We start from the raw sequence: 18,116 nt of genomic DNA, 5'->3' as shown, positions 1-18,116 counted from the left end.
TGGAATTTGTGCTGTTATGTCTCTATTCCGAAGCCTGCAGTGTGCAGCTATGTCCATGACAACCCCATGGCGAGACTCACCCTCTCCTTTTGAAAGAGATGGCATCAATAAGCTCAGCATTTCCTCCACATTTGCTCAAAGCATCCAATGATTATCTGTCAATTACATGCATATCACACCTTATCCTATGCTGTGCATAAAAACCTCAAGTGCTCTTCCATCCAAGCACTGACCAGACTCAGAATTACATCAGTTCAGCAAGTTTGCCGCACCATGCACCTTCACAGACATTTCATAGTGCAGTAAGGGGAGAACACACTGCGCAATGACTTGTGCAGTTGTAATGTTGTAATGCATGTAATGGAAGAGGGCAACTCAATGCATTATCTGCAGCAGCTCCATGTTTATTATAGCTATCCCCACTGGTCAGACATCATGTCCTGTCTTTTACGCAGTATAAACAACAACAATGCTGTTACATCTATGGCAGAAGCTTTCATGCACTAGAGACCACTCCAGCTGACATTCATAGAGTGAGTGGATATCACACAAACACACATGCAGACACACACAGTATACGGGGTGGGGGGAGAGATGCAAACAATGGATCCAAAAAGTGATGAAATTCAAGTGGTAACAATAAGCAGAATGTGAACATTTGTGAAAGCAGAAAACAGGGTTGCACTTACCTGTAATAATAACAACAACATTCGATTTATATACCACCCTTCAGGACAACGTAATGTCCACTCAGAGTGGTTTACAAAGTGTGTTATTATTATTAACCTCACGCCAATCACCCTGTTAGGTGTGTGGGGCTGAGAGAGCTCTGGAAGAGCTGTGACTGATCCAAGATCACCTAGCGGGCTTCAAGCAGAGGAGTGAGGAATCAAACCCAATTCTCCAGATTAGAGTCCTGCTGCTCTTAACCACTACACCAGACTTGTTCATTGAATGGTCTTCTGTGCAGGCAACACACTGAGGCCTGTGTGCGCACAGCCCCCAATGTGGGACTGCACAGAAACCATGAAGACGAACACGAGAAATGGCAAAGCTGACATTGACTGACTTCGATCCCCCAGAGTGTTTATGTGAAAAGAAGGATTTAAGCCCCCAAAGTGAGACTTTCTCACCTCCCTCCCACTGTTGCCTCAAAATGCCCCCCCAAATGCTGCTCCTGGCAGGGAGAGGAACAGCGTGGGGGCATTCTGGGCTGTGCCAGTGGGTGGGACAGAAAGTCATTCTTTGAGGGCAGAAATCCTTCTGTGGGTGGAAATGCTCTGGTGGATCCATCCCTGTGAAATTATCATATTGGTTTAATATGTTAACAAAACAGAACTTCCAAAAAGGTGTGAACTTGGACTTTGGACAAACTGTGAGCATTATTTGCTCAGTGAGCTGGGAAAGGCCCTGTGGTTTCAGTCTTCATTTTCTGTCATTGGTTCTGAAGTTGGTGATTTGAGTGTGACAGACTGAGCCTTTTCTTGTAACCATCGCACATACGTCTCTGCTCAATTTATGAAGCTGCGCCTGTTTAACTTCAATCTTGATAAGCTGAAATAAGTCTCAACCCCACCTACTGCCATGTCAACAAGGGCTGCTTAAAACACTTTCAAGCCATGTAAGCCCTTGGTTCTAGAAAGTTGCTTTGTCTAAATGAAAATAAATGGATACGGAAGTTCAGGAAATTATACTGAATTCCATGTCCAGTATCAAGTCCCATAATTTTGTAGCACCATAGAATACATTCAGTTGTGTTCAAAGGGAGGAGGAAAGCAGCGTGCAATCAAAGACCATCAGTACATGAGCCAATGTGGAGTTCTTATTGTAAAAAAAAAACCCTTAACGATGGCAGCAAGGTTTACCCATCCTGCCCAGGGAATCTTCTGGATTTGCAATTAGCCACAGGAAATGAAAGAAATAAGAGGTAGGACATGTCTCGTCCCATTCCCCGCCCCCAACTCACCTTCAAAGAGAGGACACAGCCTTCTCCAAGAAGTGACTCCTCCCTGGCTGGTATACTGGCCAAGCGCTGTCTCCAAGAAGAAGACTGGGATTCCACAGGTGAAGAGGAAGATGAGGTAGGGGATGAAGAAGGCACCTACAGATACAGAAATTCATGCATGATGATTAATATAGCCAGACTTTCAAATCGTGAGGTTGATATTTACAGGAATTATAGTGCTGCCAAGTTGCAAGAGGAAGGGACGTTTCGTTTTTTTGTTGTTTTTATATTAAAGCACATTTTACTAATAGTGATACTTTGCGTCAGGATCCTGCCAGTAGCATGTGCTAGTTGGCTGTTTAATTCCTTCTAAGTGGAACAGTTGGCCCCTTTGCTCAAGTGAGCAGATTCGATCTGGGTCTTTAAAAACACATACCAGTTAATTACACTGACTTTACTTAGTGTAACCTTTTTAGTCTTAAAAAAGCCACCTTAGTGGTCACAAAACTGTGAATACACCATTCAAAACTTGAGCTGCTGCTTAAGCAGGGCTTTTTTTCAGCGGGAATGTGGTGGAACGGAGTTCTGGCACCTCTTAAAAATGGTCACATGGCTGGTGGCCCCGCCCCCTGATCTCCAGACAGAGGGGAGTTGAGATTGCCCGCGCCGATGAGCACCAGGGAGGGCAATCTAAACTCCCCTCAGTCTGGAGATTGGGGGCAGGACCACCGGCCATGTGACCATTTTCGCCAAGGGCAATTTAAACTTTTAAAAACTCCCCCCTTGTTCCAGCTGACCCAAAGTGACGTCATTGTGTGGTCTTGAGTTCCACCACTGAGTTCTACCACCTCTTTTCCCAGAAAAAACCCCTGTGCTTAAGCAAACACTGTTTTTATTGAAAGAGGGTGAGAACCGAGGGTAGAGAACGGGGAGTTTGAACAAAACAGTATTAACACAAAATACATTGAATAGTCGACTCTAACGTCAGGGTGAGGGAATAAGTAAATCTCAGTCTTTGGTCTCCAACTCAGAAACTTCAGGAAGATCTTGAGGCTAGACACATACAATTGCCAATCTCAGGGTGATCTGGAGTTCTCCAGGAATTACAAGTCATCTCCAGAAGACAGAGATCAGATCTCCCATACGAAGTGGCAGCTTCAGACAGCAAGCTGGTGTTGCTCCCCTGTTCACCCAGGCATCACCACCAAATCTCATGGAATTTCCCAAGCCAGAGTTGGTAAGGTCTCTTTGAGAAGTAACTTTTCCTCACAGCAGCAGGAGAAACCTCATAACCCCTGGAGAAAAAATAGCATTGCCAGCCTCCAGGCTGAAGAAAACTGCAGCTTTGGAGGGTGGACTGTATGAAATTATATCCCACTGAGCTCAACTAACATTATCCCCACTCTTCCCCAGATTACATCTTTCAAATCACCTGGAATTCCCCAACTGAGTTGGCAATTCGGTTGCCAGGTCTCCCCAGAAACTGACAGCAGGGTTGATTGTGCACATATGCACTTGCAGATGGCATGCAGTGATGTCACTTCCAGAAGTGGGAGGTGGCAAGCTGGTATGCAATAACATCACTTCCCGCACTTTGCATATGGCCCACCCACCCCAGAAGATGGCCACTTTACTGCCAATGACCCTTTGTGCTATTTCATATACGGTCTTCTCTGGAACTCCTTCCACAGAAAATCCTCCATATCCATTGAAAACACATTTTTGGCCCTTTCCTTGTCAGTCTCCTCTCTCCTGGATTTTTTTCCCTGTTCTCTTGCCAGGCAATTCCTCACCCAACTGCTCCAGAAATTGCCTCTGTCAGAGGACAGAGTTACCAGAGCATGACCCATTATGCAGGGAAAACAGGTAACAAGCATTCTAATATTAAATAAAATATGTTTGAATGCTTGCATTAGTGGTAGAACAAGAAGTTCCAACTTGTATTTGATCCAGGTGAGACAAATGTAGCTTAGATTGTGTCCACTCAGACTACCTAAAAATACCATGGTTTAGCTAGAACTATAGAGCTAAGCAGAACTGAACATTTGAAGATGTTTTATACTAATGATACTTAAGTCAAACCACTAGTTCAGACAAGTAACAAAAACCAATCGTTCAGACTAGAGATGGGCACGAACCGGGAAAATTCCGAACTGTGTGGTTCATGATTCGTCACGTTTCATGAACCACATACTTTCATGAACTTGCCCCAGTTCGCGAACCAGTTCATTTGGTTCATGAAAACATCACTGCAGAAAGCCTGCAAAGAGCCCATCCCCCCCCTGTTGTCTAGGAAACTGATTGGCGCCAGGCTGTCTGCAGTGATGAACTGAAATACAAACCAAATGAACCGGTTTGGTTTGTGAGAAATGAACTCCCACAAACCACCAGTTCATGAACCACGAACTGGCCCAGTTCATATTCCAGTTCGTGCCCGCCTCTAGTTCAGATAACTCAGTATTGCCCACTCTGACTGGCAGATGCTCTTTTCAACCACCTGCAGCCCATTAACTCCACATGCCAGAGACTGAACCTCTGGCCTTAGGCCTGCAAAGTAAATGTTCTACTACTATAACACTTATTCCTAAAAACACTGCTAGGAAAAACCCACATAGTAGGGTTCATCACCAAAGTGGGTTACAGAGGAAATCTATTTGCTCCTCCAAAATTCTCTTCTACTAACACTGAATAAATCTGCAGCTATTTTGCAGTATTTGCCAAAGTGATATATTTGTACTTTACAGCCTATAATCTCATTGTAATATTATTCAACTATTTTATACTTGACTAGCTTGATACCCATGCTTCACTACGATATTTAACTACTTTAAATCCAGTTATAACACTTAGGGGTATATAACATTTTTGGTTTGTGGGTTTTTTTTTTTAGTTTGTTTTGTAATATAATAGCATAGTACCTGAGCTTCACAAAGGTGTTTGAATAAAGCGAAGTGTGTTATCCCTATTCAGGAATCTTGTACGGTCTTTCTTCTCCCCACAGGGAGATTGACAACCCTAGTGAACTTTTAGAGGAAGGCTGGGAGGTGCATTTTACCTCAGGACACATCCAATAGCAACTGCATACTGTCTAGAATATGGGGGGTGAGGACCAATCAGGTTGCATACGCAAATGGCCTCTGTGTTCCAACTATCTCTGGGGGTGGAGGATGAGGTGTGGAATGTTGTGAGCCCAAATCAGCCCGCATATGTAAATGACCTTGAAAGGCTAGTGCAATAAGGGAAGAGTGGCCGAGCTGGCAGTAGGCAGGGGTGCAAGCAGGCAGCAGCCTGTCAGTCACACAGGGAAGCTGTATCCCTTTGGAAAACACATTTTACCCCTTTTTACCCCCTTAGGGGGCAAATTTCTTAAAATCCTTTCTTAGTGGGTGTTACGACCCCTTTCTTTCTCTTGGGTAGATTTGGTCTTTAAGCCTTTTATTCTTGCCCCCTTTTGGTAGATTGCTGCCACCAGGAATTAAATTCCAGAATAACTTAAATTTCTCCTTTTAGTAACGTGCCCAAGGGTCAGGCTTTTTCATGGTACTATGTGGCCCAGAGGATAGGAATGGGATATAGGAATGACAGATACTCTCGGATATAAAAAAAACAAAGTAAACTTTTATTTTTATAAGAAGCGTATTTGTTTCATATTATTTCTAAAACTTGATGGTTTCAAAAGAATAGTTCTCAATAAAATTACTTTACTTAAACCCAGTCACACAGATCTTCTCTCAGGCTTCACGCACAGCTTGCCTGCTTTTGATATTAATTTGTCTCTCAATTACAACTAAGACCTTTTCTCAGGCACACACACAGTTTGCCTGCTTTTCCCTAACTGAATGTTCTTTCACAAACACACGGCTCAGGTTTCCATATAGGTTATATTTCTCTCAGAACTGCTTAAAAAATACTCAGGCTGGACACAGCTTGCCTGCTAATACCAGACTAAATATTTTTCTCAGAAATGTTTAAACATGCTAAGGCTGCACACAGCTTGCCGCTTTTGCCCTGACTGAATCTTTTTTCCCTCCACTTTCAGTCTAAAACTGCATTCACTCCGCCCACACTCTCAGTCATCAACCAATCACATCACTCACTCATCCCTCTCTTTCACCCCCACACTTCATCTATACCACACCAAGCATTTAAAGACACATACACTCTTAAAATCATTACAGTGGCTGTTTACATAATGAAAGGAATGTTCTCCCCAAATTTCATGTTTCTAGGTCCAGGGGTTTGGGCTGGCATTGATGAGTCAGTCAGAACACTTGTCTTTATATATATATATATATAGATAGATATAATGTCATTCCGTGTTGGATGGTGATGACTAGACATGGGCACGAACAGCATTATGAATAGAAAAAAACCAGGAACAGCCCGTTCATCTGTTCGCGAACAAGCTGTTCGTGAGGCCCCATTCTAAATGAACAAGTGGTCCTTGCAAGCCTTGTTCGTTGCCTTCGTCAGCCTTTCGCCAAGCCAGACAGTCTGGCACCTGCAATCAATTCCCTTGGCAACCAGAGGCAGGGACTGAACTCTGTCTAAATTCCTTCTAGCTTTAACCCTTCAAAGTACTTCCAGCAGAGAGTCCCATTTTTGCCTCTGTGAAGAGAAAATGACAGCCAAGGGGGAGACCCATGGATCATGCCTTTCCTGGGGTGCAATCTCTCTGAAACTTGGGGGGTCTTCAGAGGACAGTGAGGACTATGTCCCCTGCAAATGTTGTGGGTATTGGACATTGAGAAGGTCAGTTGATAGCCCCTTAAACTAGCTACCAGCAGACATTGCTGTTTTTGCCAGGACAGGGCCCTTTAAACTATCAGTTGGCAGGCGACAGGGGGGAATCCCCCCCTGCCACCTGATAGTTTAAAGGGATCTTTAAAGGGCCAGGTAAGTGAGTTGGAGGGGAGGGGGGCTAAGTGGGGGGGTTGGGTGGGGGGTTCTGGCCCCCACAAAAAACGAACATGTTCGGGAACAATTCATGTTTGTCCATGTTCCTTGTTCGTTGTTCGTGGATGGCAATGAACGACGAACAGGGTGTTCGGGTTTTTTTCCTCGTTTGTGCCCATGTCTAGTGATGACCAATAACTGCCATGCTCTGGTGTCTTTCAGGAGCCATTTGATGGCTGTCATACAAACAACAGTATTTCATTAGAAAAGAGCAAGAGTCCAGTAGCACCTATAAGACTAACAAAATTTGTGGTAGAGTATGAGCTTTCATGAGTCACAATTCACTTCTTTAAATATGCAGATACCTGTCACTCATGAAAGCCCATACCCTACCACAATTTTTGTTAGTTTTTCTACTGCTACAGACAGACTAACACAGCTACCCATCTTGAACATGATTTTATATTTGACTGTATCTGATAGCTGACGTTACCAGGCTATTTTATACATGATTACAATTTCCATGGGGAAGAGGGGACTGAAGCCATTTCTATGCCTTCCGCTAAATAGGTCTTCCAGGTTTGCACAGCTGGCCATTATTCCTTGGTGTTAACTGCTAGCTTCTCTTTCAAAATTCCAGGCCTATGCCAATATTTAACAGAGTGGGAAATTACAATTAAACATAATTCACTCCTAAATCAGCATAACGGTTTCAGCTCTTCACTAGGTTGGACCTGGCTCTCTCTCCTTGGATTGAAGTACATTGGTCTGGCAGAAGACTTGACCTGCTATGGGAGCAATGAGCTATTAAATACAGTATTTAACCACCTTTCTATATTCCTCATTAGTAGTAAAGGAAGATGCATTTCTAAGCCTGGCAGCAGACAGCAGTCCATTATCCTTCTTGTATATCAGAGTTTAATTTGTAAGAAGTTCAATATATTGTGTGATTTCTGTTTGAGATCAGTCAGTCATGGCTGATTGGCAATGGAGGAAATTAGATGGAGTCTCCATTAAACAAAATCTTACTATATATATCTCCATTTGTTCAGTGTCATGGGGTAACTGGTACCTAGAAAAACAATTCTAGCACACAGGGATCTGTACTAGTAAAACAATGTTGGCACTGCAGTGCAAGCGACCTGGTTTAAATTTAAATGCCAAGTTTGTGGAACCTGCCTGTGTAATTTTGCATGCATGGCATCATGTCCAAACCAGGAGCTAAAGAATTAAGGCCTAAGCACAACATTCCAAAACACTCCTTGGATATGAGATACACAAGATGCACGATAATCCTGGGAAATGGAGGGCTGCCAAGTCTTCACTCAAAACATATACAGCTGCCTTATGCCAAGTCAGGCTGTTTGTTTATCTATCTATTGTCTACTCTGATGGGTAACAACTCTCCATAGTCTCAATCCATGGACTTTCAGAGCTGGCAGTATATGACCCTTTAACTGGATATGCAACAATATAGGATGGGGTTCTGGATCTTCCACGTGCAAAATATATGCTCTTCCATGGAGTTATGGTCCCTTGTGGTTCAGAACGCTCCATGCACAATAGTGTTTGAGATGGTGTCTGTCTTTTTTTAGCATTGAGGTAATATGATAGCCCTGACCAGAATACACTGGAAATCTAGTTAGTCTTTAAGAGATTGTATGACATGGAACCTTTGCTGAGCCTCTACCCAAAACTCCATCTCCCATGCATTGCCCCCTACTAGGGATGTCCCAAGCTAGAGTTTGAATCCCTACTATGCCATGGAAATTCACTGGGTGATCTTGGGACAACTCATTACATCAAGCATGGATGGGTTTCCCATTGCCATCTACAGAATGGTACTTGACAGCCATCTGGGGTCAGCTAATAGCCCCAGATCATTGTCTTTTCTTATACAGAATAAGTGGTGTTCATTCATTACAGAGAATACCCGAAAGCTACCTATATGATGGAAAATTATTGACAAGACTTTCTACAAAGGACCAAGCAATGTGCACTGAAGTGTACTAAAATCCTATTTGGTATAGTGGTTAAGAGCGGCAGGACTCTAATCTGGAAAGCCGGGTTTGATTCCTCCACTTGAAACCAGCTGGGTGACCTTGGGCCAGTCAAATTTCTTTCAGCCCCACCCACATCACAGGGTGACTGTTGTGAGGATAATAACAACACACCAGCTATTTCCACATGCCCTTAAAGGGACAGCCCACTCACTGAATGCTGGCGGCTTTTCCTCAGGAATCCAGACGTCTCTGTTCGCGAAATGGTTGTGGGCCAATTGGCTTCTGTTTTTTCGGCACCTTTTCTGGGAACACATTTTGCAGCCACAAAAAAGGCACCAAAAAAACAGAAGCCAAATGGCCCGCAAACATTTTGCAAATGGAGACATCGCCAGTGTTCCTTGAGTGGGCCATCCCTTTAAGGGTGTGTGGAAGTGGCTACTTTGTAAACCACTCTGAGTGTGGCATTAAGTTGTCCTGAAGGGTACTGTATTCCTTTAAGCTGACATAACTTTTTGGTTTGTATATTATGATGATGATGATGATGATGATGATGATGATGATGATGATGATGATGATGATGATGATGATGATGATGTTATTATTTTTCCCTGAGGACAAAAAAAATGTATTTTTCACATTTTAATCTCCCTTGGACTAAGGAATATACTTACTGCTGAAATCTACTGAAAACAGTTTGGCACAAAATGAAGACTTATAGGGTTCCCCCCATATTATATTCCTTCAAGCTGATATAATTGTTTGGTTTGTATACTTCACACACAAATGTGGCTACCTATGATACTGAAAAAACACATACATAGAGATGGCTTACCAAGCATCATTACATCAGAAAAAATGACCTCCCCAGGAGGAAAGCTTAAGTACTCAGGAAAGCTTAAGTACTGTTGTGGAAAGAGCCTTGCTACTTTGAACAGTATTTTGATGATGTTTTCATGTGACGTCATTCCGAAGAGAAAGCCCTTCCGGCACTTATAGAAAGTATTCAGGCTAAGACGTTTTGCCAAGTTTTGGCTATACAACATCTAGATTTCTATTGACCCTATTTCCTTTTTCTGTTCCAGTACTTCAACCACGTCCACGTTCCAGCACCTGAAAAATTAGGCCGCCTCACACAACCCTTTTAATCCATCCATCAAGCCTTCTTTCAAAATTGCTTGCTAGTGCCTTGTCCTTAGCTCTCAGGACTCTCAAACTAATGTGGTGTAGTGGTTACAGTACTGGGCTAGGATCTGGGAGACCCAGGTTTGAATCCCCACTATGGTGCGGAAGCTCACTGGGTGACCTTGGGACAGTCTCGCTCTCTCGGCCTAGCCTGCCTCACAGGATTCTTGTGAGGATAAAATGGAGGAGACGAGAATGATGGAAGCCGCTTTGGATCCTCACTGGGGGGAAAAGGCTAGGTATAAACAAACTAAATATCTACGACATGGTTTGGAAAGTTCTTTAACAGGCACTTGCTCTTCCTGAAGAACCTTCTGGGGGAACGGAGAGAAAGAGAACAGGAGAGCAATCGTAAGCAGCTGTAGTCCGAAATAAGTCCCATTCTATTCATCCTGCTTGCAGAAAGGTGTTCTGATGATAGAAGTCCAAGATTGCTGGCAGAGAACTTGCAACCTTACTAAACTACAAATCTCAGAACTCTTTGGAGGAAATGAAGACATGAGAATGGTCTAATAAGTAGGTCGCTATTCTAGATCTGCAGTAGTTTACAGATTGAGACTTGGGAGGGGGGGTTAGAGAAGAAGTGGAGCCTGTCACCACATGATTCTCTCTGTTAAAAAAAAATACACTAAGCCACTTTTATCTTCCCTGGAGAGTTGTTCCCTCTTTCCTGTAAAATGTCAAAATATCTATTTATGCCTTACTGGCCGTGACTCCTCTCTAACTCTTCCCTCCACACGGAGCACAGAGAGAGAGAGGGAGAGCACAGAAGAACAACCTGGAAAGAGAGAATGGTATGGAATGGGAGAGGGGGAGGTTAGAGATTCTCAGCCTAAGATTAACTATTTGCCCTACAGATCTCAAAAGGGAGATTTAAGCCCTAAAGCTTTGGTTCTGAGATATTAGAACCCCAACAGCCAAACTAGACAAGACACTGTGGTGGCGGTGCTGTCAAGTCATAGCTGACTTACGGCAATCACTGGTGGAGTTTTCACGGCAATAGACTAACAGAGGTGATTGCCATTATCTTCCTCTACAATCCTAGTCTTCCTTGGACATCTCCCATCCAACTCCTAACTAAGGACAACTTGATTAGCTTCTGAGATCTGATGAGATTGTGCTTGCCTAGGCTAGGCAAGATACTAGAAGATCCAAAAATGGATATTTCTATCATTTAAAAAAAGTTTTAATAGCAGCCATGTAATTCCTGATTCATATGAAGGCATAGTGCAAGGGGAGAGGGCATTTAACCAAAACCACAGGGCGGGTTCTCCCATGTCCCTTTTTGTCTGTGTAATCATTGCTATTTCCATGTTTCCAATAAAACCCTTATTTTGTATTTAATTCTTGTCAGCTCCTTTCTGGGAACCAGCACCTTTAAACATTAAAGTCCCACCTCATATTTGGGACCCTAGTATATACTAGGCAACAAAGAGCCTGACAGTAAGATTATTTAAGTTTGCATCTTGGTACACTCTTCACAAGCTCAGAGGACTCTTCCTCATGTCCAAGGGTATACATACATATATCATTCCGGGAATAGTGCTTCCACTTTAACCTTTCCAGGCCTAAGAGGGTTTCATTTCCATCCTCTCAGGAATTGTGAACGAAGTTTATGGGAACTATCAACAGATTAATGCACACAGTTTAGGAACATTCCAGTTCCACAAAAATAAAAACAAGAAACAACCCCGTCTCTTAATCCCACCTTCAAAACAAAGTTCTCAGGCATGCAATAAAGGGAAACCAAAAAGAAATCCAATGTGAAAGTAGGTAAATAGCTAATCTCCTTCATGCTGTCAAAATGGGAAAGCGGTTTAGGTATGCCTGTGAGGTAAAATCCAAGAGATTTTGGGCCAAAGTTCGTAACCTATTCCCAGAGAGCTCTATGAGTACTGAGTACTTTTAACCTGTTTTCCTTGGAGCTTCCAAAAAGTCAGTTTAAGCAAATAATATTTAAAGTAAAACAGGAAAAAAATAATTCCCACATCAATCTCTAGGTAGTTTTTTCACTGAAAACATAGCTAGGATTGTGCTTTGAGATTTCTTTATTTTTTTTTTAAAAAAATCTTTCCTTAACATACTAGAGAAGCCTGGGAATCATTTAACTAAAGAAACCACCTATTCATTTTATACAGTTCTTTTGATATATAATCCTAGTAAAGACAACCACTATAATTTTTTTTCAGCCTAGGTGGTTGAAATGAACACCCATATCCCACAACTGCATCTTATCTCACCAGTGGAAAAACTGCCTATACAGATGAATACATCCCCTTTATTTTATTTTTTGTTAAATGTCAAAATAGAGTCATAGGACCTTATCCTGGAAGTTGTGTTGATTATTTGCCCAAGAAGAAGTGAGACAACTGCAGAACCATCACTAATCCGCCTACACAGTGTTGGCCTGGCGTATGCTTCTCTTATAGAAGGAAAATATTGTTTATCAGTGTCCTAACCCAAACTGGAAAAACTATTATGCTTTCATGAGCAAAGAGGACTTCTATAAATCTTTTGCTGCATAAAAACACTGTTGCCCTAATGTTATGGGCACTTGTTGGATGCGTTCTGTGACATCATGCAGAGATGCATCACAAGAGCCTCCCTTGTAGGGTTGCCAACTCCAGGTTGGAAACTCCTGGAAATTTGGGGGTGGAGCCTGGGGATGGTTGAGTTTGGGGAGTAGAGGGACCTCAGTTTGGGGAAGGGAAGATATCATGGCATAAAGTCCACCCTCCAAAGTTGCCATTTTCTCCAAGGGAACTGCTCTCTGTAGTCTGGAGAACAGCTATAATTCTGGGAAACTCAGAGGTTGACAATCCTACCACCCTGGCCAATTAAAAATCCTCTGTGACAATAAAAATTCATTTCTTATGAAGCGTTCTCTCTCTTTTGCATAGGAAATGCAAAAGATAACCAAAGAGTAACCTCCTCATGGTGATTCTCTCGCTCGCTCACTCCACATCACGTCAAGGACTACTCATCATCACATGATCTCATGCCATCCTGTCCTATGAGGGAAGGAGTTAGGCCATTACTGCCCTTGAAAGAGGGCTCTACAGCCAAATGTGGCACTGTGTGGGAACAATTTTTTCGCTCAAGAATTTTAAACCTTTGAATTTAGGCCTACTGGAGAGCCAGGTGGGATGCTAGAAGGATAAGAATGTGAAGGGAGTGGCAGGCAATGATTTCTATAGGACAACAGGACTTCTTAGAGATGCTTTACAGAAAGGGTTTACCAGTTTGGTGTAGTGGTTAAGAGTGCCGGACTGTAATCTGGAGAACCAGGTTTGATTTCCCACTTCTCCACTTGAAACCAGCGGGGTGAACTTGGGCTAGTCACAGCTCTCTGGAGCTCTCTCAGCCCCACCCACCTCACAGGGTGATTGTTGTGGGGTAATAATGACATACTTTGTAAACTGCTCTGAGTGGGCATTAAGTTGTCCTGAAGGACGGTATATAAATCGAATGTTATTATTATAATGTTATTATTATAATTCAAGGGTAAGCCCATGCACAGATTTATGCCAGTCCACTAAAACAATTGTGCAGGGTTCTCCTGTCTGTATTTATTACCTTATGTGGGCCACTTCCAAATAAAGGATTTTCAAGAACCGGTATTTGTGCTACAGAAACTTTATGGATTTTTATATACCAGTTAACAGAAATGCTAAATCACAAATTTTCAGTTATGTAAATGGGCCTACTTAAGGCTTTCCCACACAGGGTATTTTTGTTGGTTCTGCTTCTGACCCCATACTGTGTCAGTTTATCCCCCGATGTTCATATTTATTTTTGTGCCCTTAGTTTTCACTTCTTCTTTTTTTCCTCCCAGGTTTTTTTCCAGTTCTTTTGGGACCACTTTTACCCTGATCTTTTTCTGGAAGCTGATTTTGAGCGCTCTTTTTTCCTTGTGTGTAATGTGTCTTTCGGTTTTCCTTATACCACTGTGCATTCCCAACTTTCCAATGATTGGACTGTCAACATCATCATCATCAAACCACTTCCTTTCTTCCCCCTCCCCCACCCTGAAGATGAGCGGTTTCGTTTTGATCTTTTTTTTTAACAATTCAACCCTCAAATCGATATAAGCATGCGCGAAAGGTTTTTTCAGCACTAGAATATTGTTATATCAATTTTACCTTTTAACGATAGCTTTAGCAAGTTCTCTGAATTCCCAGTTTTCATTAGGAAAGAAAAGGTAAGTCTCTAGCCTTTTTCCTTGCAGGGATATGCCTTTCCCCTCATATTTCCATGAGAGAAGGGGCTAGAAACTTACTTTAAAAAAATAAAGTTAGGAATTCAGAGAACCTCCTAAACTTATCATTGTAACAGTATATTGATATAAAGATATTCTAGTGTTGATTTTTTTTAAAAAAATTGCAAAAGCCCTGGTGTACCATTGTGTGTGTGTGGGGGGGGGGGACTTCTGGAGCTAGAAAAAAATAGCGCCATTTGAAAGGAACATAGCAACACACATACAGTTCATAAACGGATGTAAATGCTGTTTGAAACTACTGTCCCCACATTGCATTGGGGCAGCCTCACATCGACCCTTCCCAATAACCAGCTGTAGTACCGCCCCCCCCCCCCAGAATGCTATCCTTCCCCCCCACAGCAGCCTCGCATGCATCAATGGAGCGCCTCCTGCTCTTTTTTTTCATCCCCACGTGTGTGTCTATTATTGATATATTGATATAAACATGAGCAAAATATTAAAAGGGTGCTGGGAAGCCACTGATAATGCCACCAATGACAACAGCCCCCTCTCTTGAAAATCTTGATTATTTAAAGCATGTATGGAAGAAAATAACCTGACCCCCACAACGGTAAAAATGCAGAGAGAGGGCAGATGTGCAGAAGATCCGTGCCCAAATCAATTCCAATACTTGTGGATTGATTACCAAGAAAATCAGGAGTCAAGCATGTGGAAAAGCCCTTATTCCAGATGTTTGCTGATCTCTTGCACTGAGTATTCATATAGCTTGGCTCTTTAATTATAAAAAGTTACTGACTCCTGGCCTAGTCAGGCTTTACCCTGCATTCCTGGATCCAGAAATAACAACAACAACAAGTAGTAGTAGTAGTAGTAGTAGTAGTAGTAGTAGTTTTTGTTACTAGCCTAAGTGGCCTTACTTTCAGGTCTGTTACAGGAGAGATGATAGTTTCAGGCAGCTACTTACGTTGGTCTACATTACAACAGCAACATTCAAGTCCAATAGCACCTTAAAGACCAACATTTCTAGGGAAGAAGCTTTGAGTCAAGCTTCTGTCATCAGACCCTCCCATCGTTAGGAGCAGGGCTTTTTTTCAGGTGGAACGCGGGGGAACGGCGTTCCGGAACCTCTTGAAAATGGTCACATGGCTGGTGCCCCCCCCCCCCGATCTCCAGACAGAGGGGAGTTTAGATTGCCCTCAGCGCGGAGGGCAATCTAAACTACCCTCTATCTGGAGATCAGAGGGCGGGGCCACCAGCCATGTGACCATTATCTCCGAGGGCAACCCACTGAGTTCCACCACCTCTTTTCCCAGAAAAAAACCCTTGTTAGGAGAGATGATATATGCATGCCCCCAGCATTTTCTTGCAAGTCTCCTTAACCGTCATCTTAGAGCCAGTGTGGTATAATGGTTAGAGTCTCAGATTAGGATCTCAGAGGCCCAGGTTCAAATCCCACTCTGCCATGGATGCTCACTGGGTGACCTTGGGCCAGTCTCGCCTCTCAGCCTAACCTACCTCAGAGGGATGTTATGAGGATAAAACGCAGGAGAGGAGAATGAGGTGAGCCATTTTGGGTCCCCATTGGGGAGACAGGCGGGGCACAAATAAAGTAAATAAAACAAACAGTAAAATCTGCAACACAAAGAACCTAGCTTGAGGGATTGGCCTTCTTTCCTCAGAGACAAAAGTTACACATTATATTGCATCCTGCTTCAATCACACATATGTAGGGGGAAGGGGACGTAAGAATTTAAACCAGCCATCCTTGCTAGATTGTGGCTTAAAAAAACAATAGAAAATGAGTGATTTTTTCATAACCCACACAAATCTCTAACACTATAAACCCAGGTGTGTTTTAATGTCTCTGAACAGGCGGACTGAGAAACATATAACTTGGAGAAGAACAGTTATTAAGTTGAGAAAGTTTTTCCCCACTTAAAATGAACATCAGTCTTAAATAATTTCCTGCCGTTACCTCTTTTAAAACACCCTGCAAGTGATTGTAGGAATGGAGGGATTCTCAGGATCCATTTAAATCACAAGAGGGATCCTGAGCTGGGAAAATCCTGGATCTTGGTAGAACTGGGCAAGTCACAGAGCTGGAGTTTGGAACATTACTGTTTTGGGAGAGATACCAGTCACTACTACTGATCGATAAACCAGATATATTCCGGTTCAAAGAACAAACTCCAAAGCTTATTTTGGAAACAATTTTAGATGGGTTAGATCAATGTCCCAAGGAGGACGGTGCACCTGCTGGCCCCACCCTGACAATATTCCCAGTTAGGGGGGGGGTGTATTTAAAACATGCTGCTTGTTCCACAATAGTGAAATCAAATCTCACAGATTTCTCACATGCAGCCCACGTAGTGGTTCTTTACTGTGACATAATGTTCCAGCTCTGCTTAGCACCTGGACTTTAAAATGAAGGACAAAATCACCTGAAATACAGATGCATCACGCCTGCTATTAGAAAAACAAATTCAAGGTGTACATTATGGAGATCTGCATGCTCAGTAAATGGGCTGGATGCACATAATGTAGCTCAGCTGCTGAAATTGTGTGCCTTTTGCAGAGGAGCAGAATAAATGTGCAAAAAGATAAAAGCAGTATGTTGGATCCAGGGATATGCAGACTGACCCACCAGTTCACACAGCCCATTGCATATGAAACTGTCTGCATCTTAAGCCCTTCCAGCACACTCAGGACAGCACCTTGGATGTGACATATATTTGAGTGGTGTGCTGCATGTTCTTCTGCTTTACTCTAACCTACCTCACAGGGTTGCTGTGAGGATAAATTCTGAAACGTTCAATATTTTGAAAACTGAAAGGCAGCTCCACCAGCCTACCTGATGAGATGCTTGTTTGCATGACAATTTAGTCCTATTGGAACACGGTCAATAGGTATGGTTGCCAACTTACAGGTGGTGGCTGGAGATCTCCCAGGATTGCAACTGATCTCCAGGCCATAGATAGCAGATCCTCTGGAGAAAATGGATGTTTTGGAAGGTGGACCGCATGGCATTATATACTGTTGAGGTACCTTCCCAAACTCCACCCTCTCCAGGCTCCACTCCCCAAATTTCCAGAAATTTCCCAGCCTGGAGCTGGCAACCCTATTTATTGCAGACCTGCACCTTAAAGTATATATCTTGAGCCCCACCATTGCCACGTTTATAAACAGAGAGACGTGAGTTGCAGGCCTGAGGGTTGCACTTACCGCCCCCATTCTTGTAACAGAGATAAGGGAAGCGCCAGACGTTCCCCAAGCCAATGATTTCCCCGGCCACAGAAAGTACATATTCCAGCTTGTTGTTCCAGTGGTCTCGTTCTAAAGTTTGATCGGCTGCCTCTTTCTTCTTCTTCCCTCCTGGGGGCTGTGCAGGTATTTCACCATTGATGACTGCCCCTGGGACTCTGTAATCCATTCCACCTTCAAAGAAAGAAAGAACAGATCAATGCCATTCCCCCTTTCCTTTCCGCTGTTATGCTTACGAAAACACTGCAAGCAAATTCAAGCTGGACTAAGAAATAAGGCACAGCCACAGGCACATGCTCAAAAGTTCACACCCCAGGTGCCTGCTTGCTACAGCGGGAGATGTTGACTTGCCTTGTGCACAAGATGTACCCACAGACTTTGCTGGGGTGGGAAATATTTACTTTGGATTAGAAGAACACGGCTGGATTCGGGGTTTTTTAAAGCAATTAATTTCTAAATGTTCTGGTTTCTCACTGAGCATCCTTTCAAGGCATCGTCCAGTGATGTTTTGCAAGCCACCAAGTACTTTATTTCCCAATTCATTTTAAATTTATTTCAATTGTAAAAATAATGCCGTCAACACACTGCAACTCTTGTTTACTTGTAGGAA

The 18,116-nt window shown here is 42.9% G+C and overlaps 1 protein-coding gene across 1 annotated transcript in view; it reads right to left on the bottom strand.

The window, feature by feature from the left end:
* LOC129335636 (sodium- and chloride-dependent GABA transporter 2-like) overlaps positions 1 to 17,675 on the bottom strand; it is a 71,377-nt gene extending 53,702 nt beyond the window's left edge. Inside the window, exons 1-2 of the mRNA XM_054988350.1 lie at positions 17,468 to 17,675; positions 1,967 to 2,101 (exon numbers count right to left, since the gene is read on the bottom strand). Coding sequence (XP_054844325.1) covers positions 1,967 to 2,101; positions 17,468 to 17,675 — 343 coding nt within the window. The remainder of the gene's footprint in view (positions 1 to 1,966; positions 2,102 to 17,467) is intronic.
* Between the last annotated feature and the right edge of the window lie 441 nt (positions 17,676 to 18,116).

This window comes from Eublepharis macularius, chromosome 9 (assembly GCF_028583425.1).
Source record: "Eublepharis macularius isolate TG4126 chromosome 9, MPM_Emac_v1.0, whole genome shotgun sequence".
In the NCBI taxonomy this organism is placed as follows: Eukaryota; Metazoa; Chordata; class Lepidosauria; order Squamata; family Eublepharidae; genus Eublepharis; species Eublepharis macularius.
This window is presented reverse-complemented; position numbering and strand designations above follow the sequence as displayed.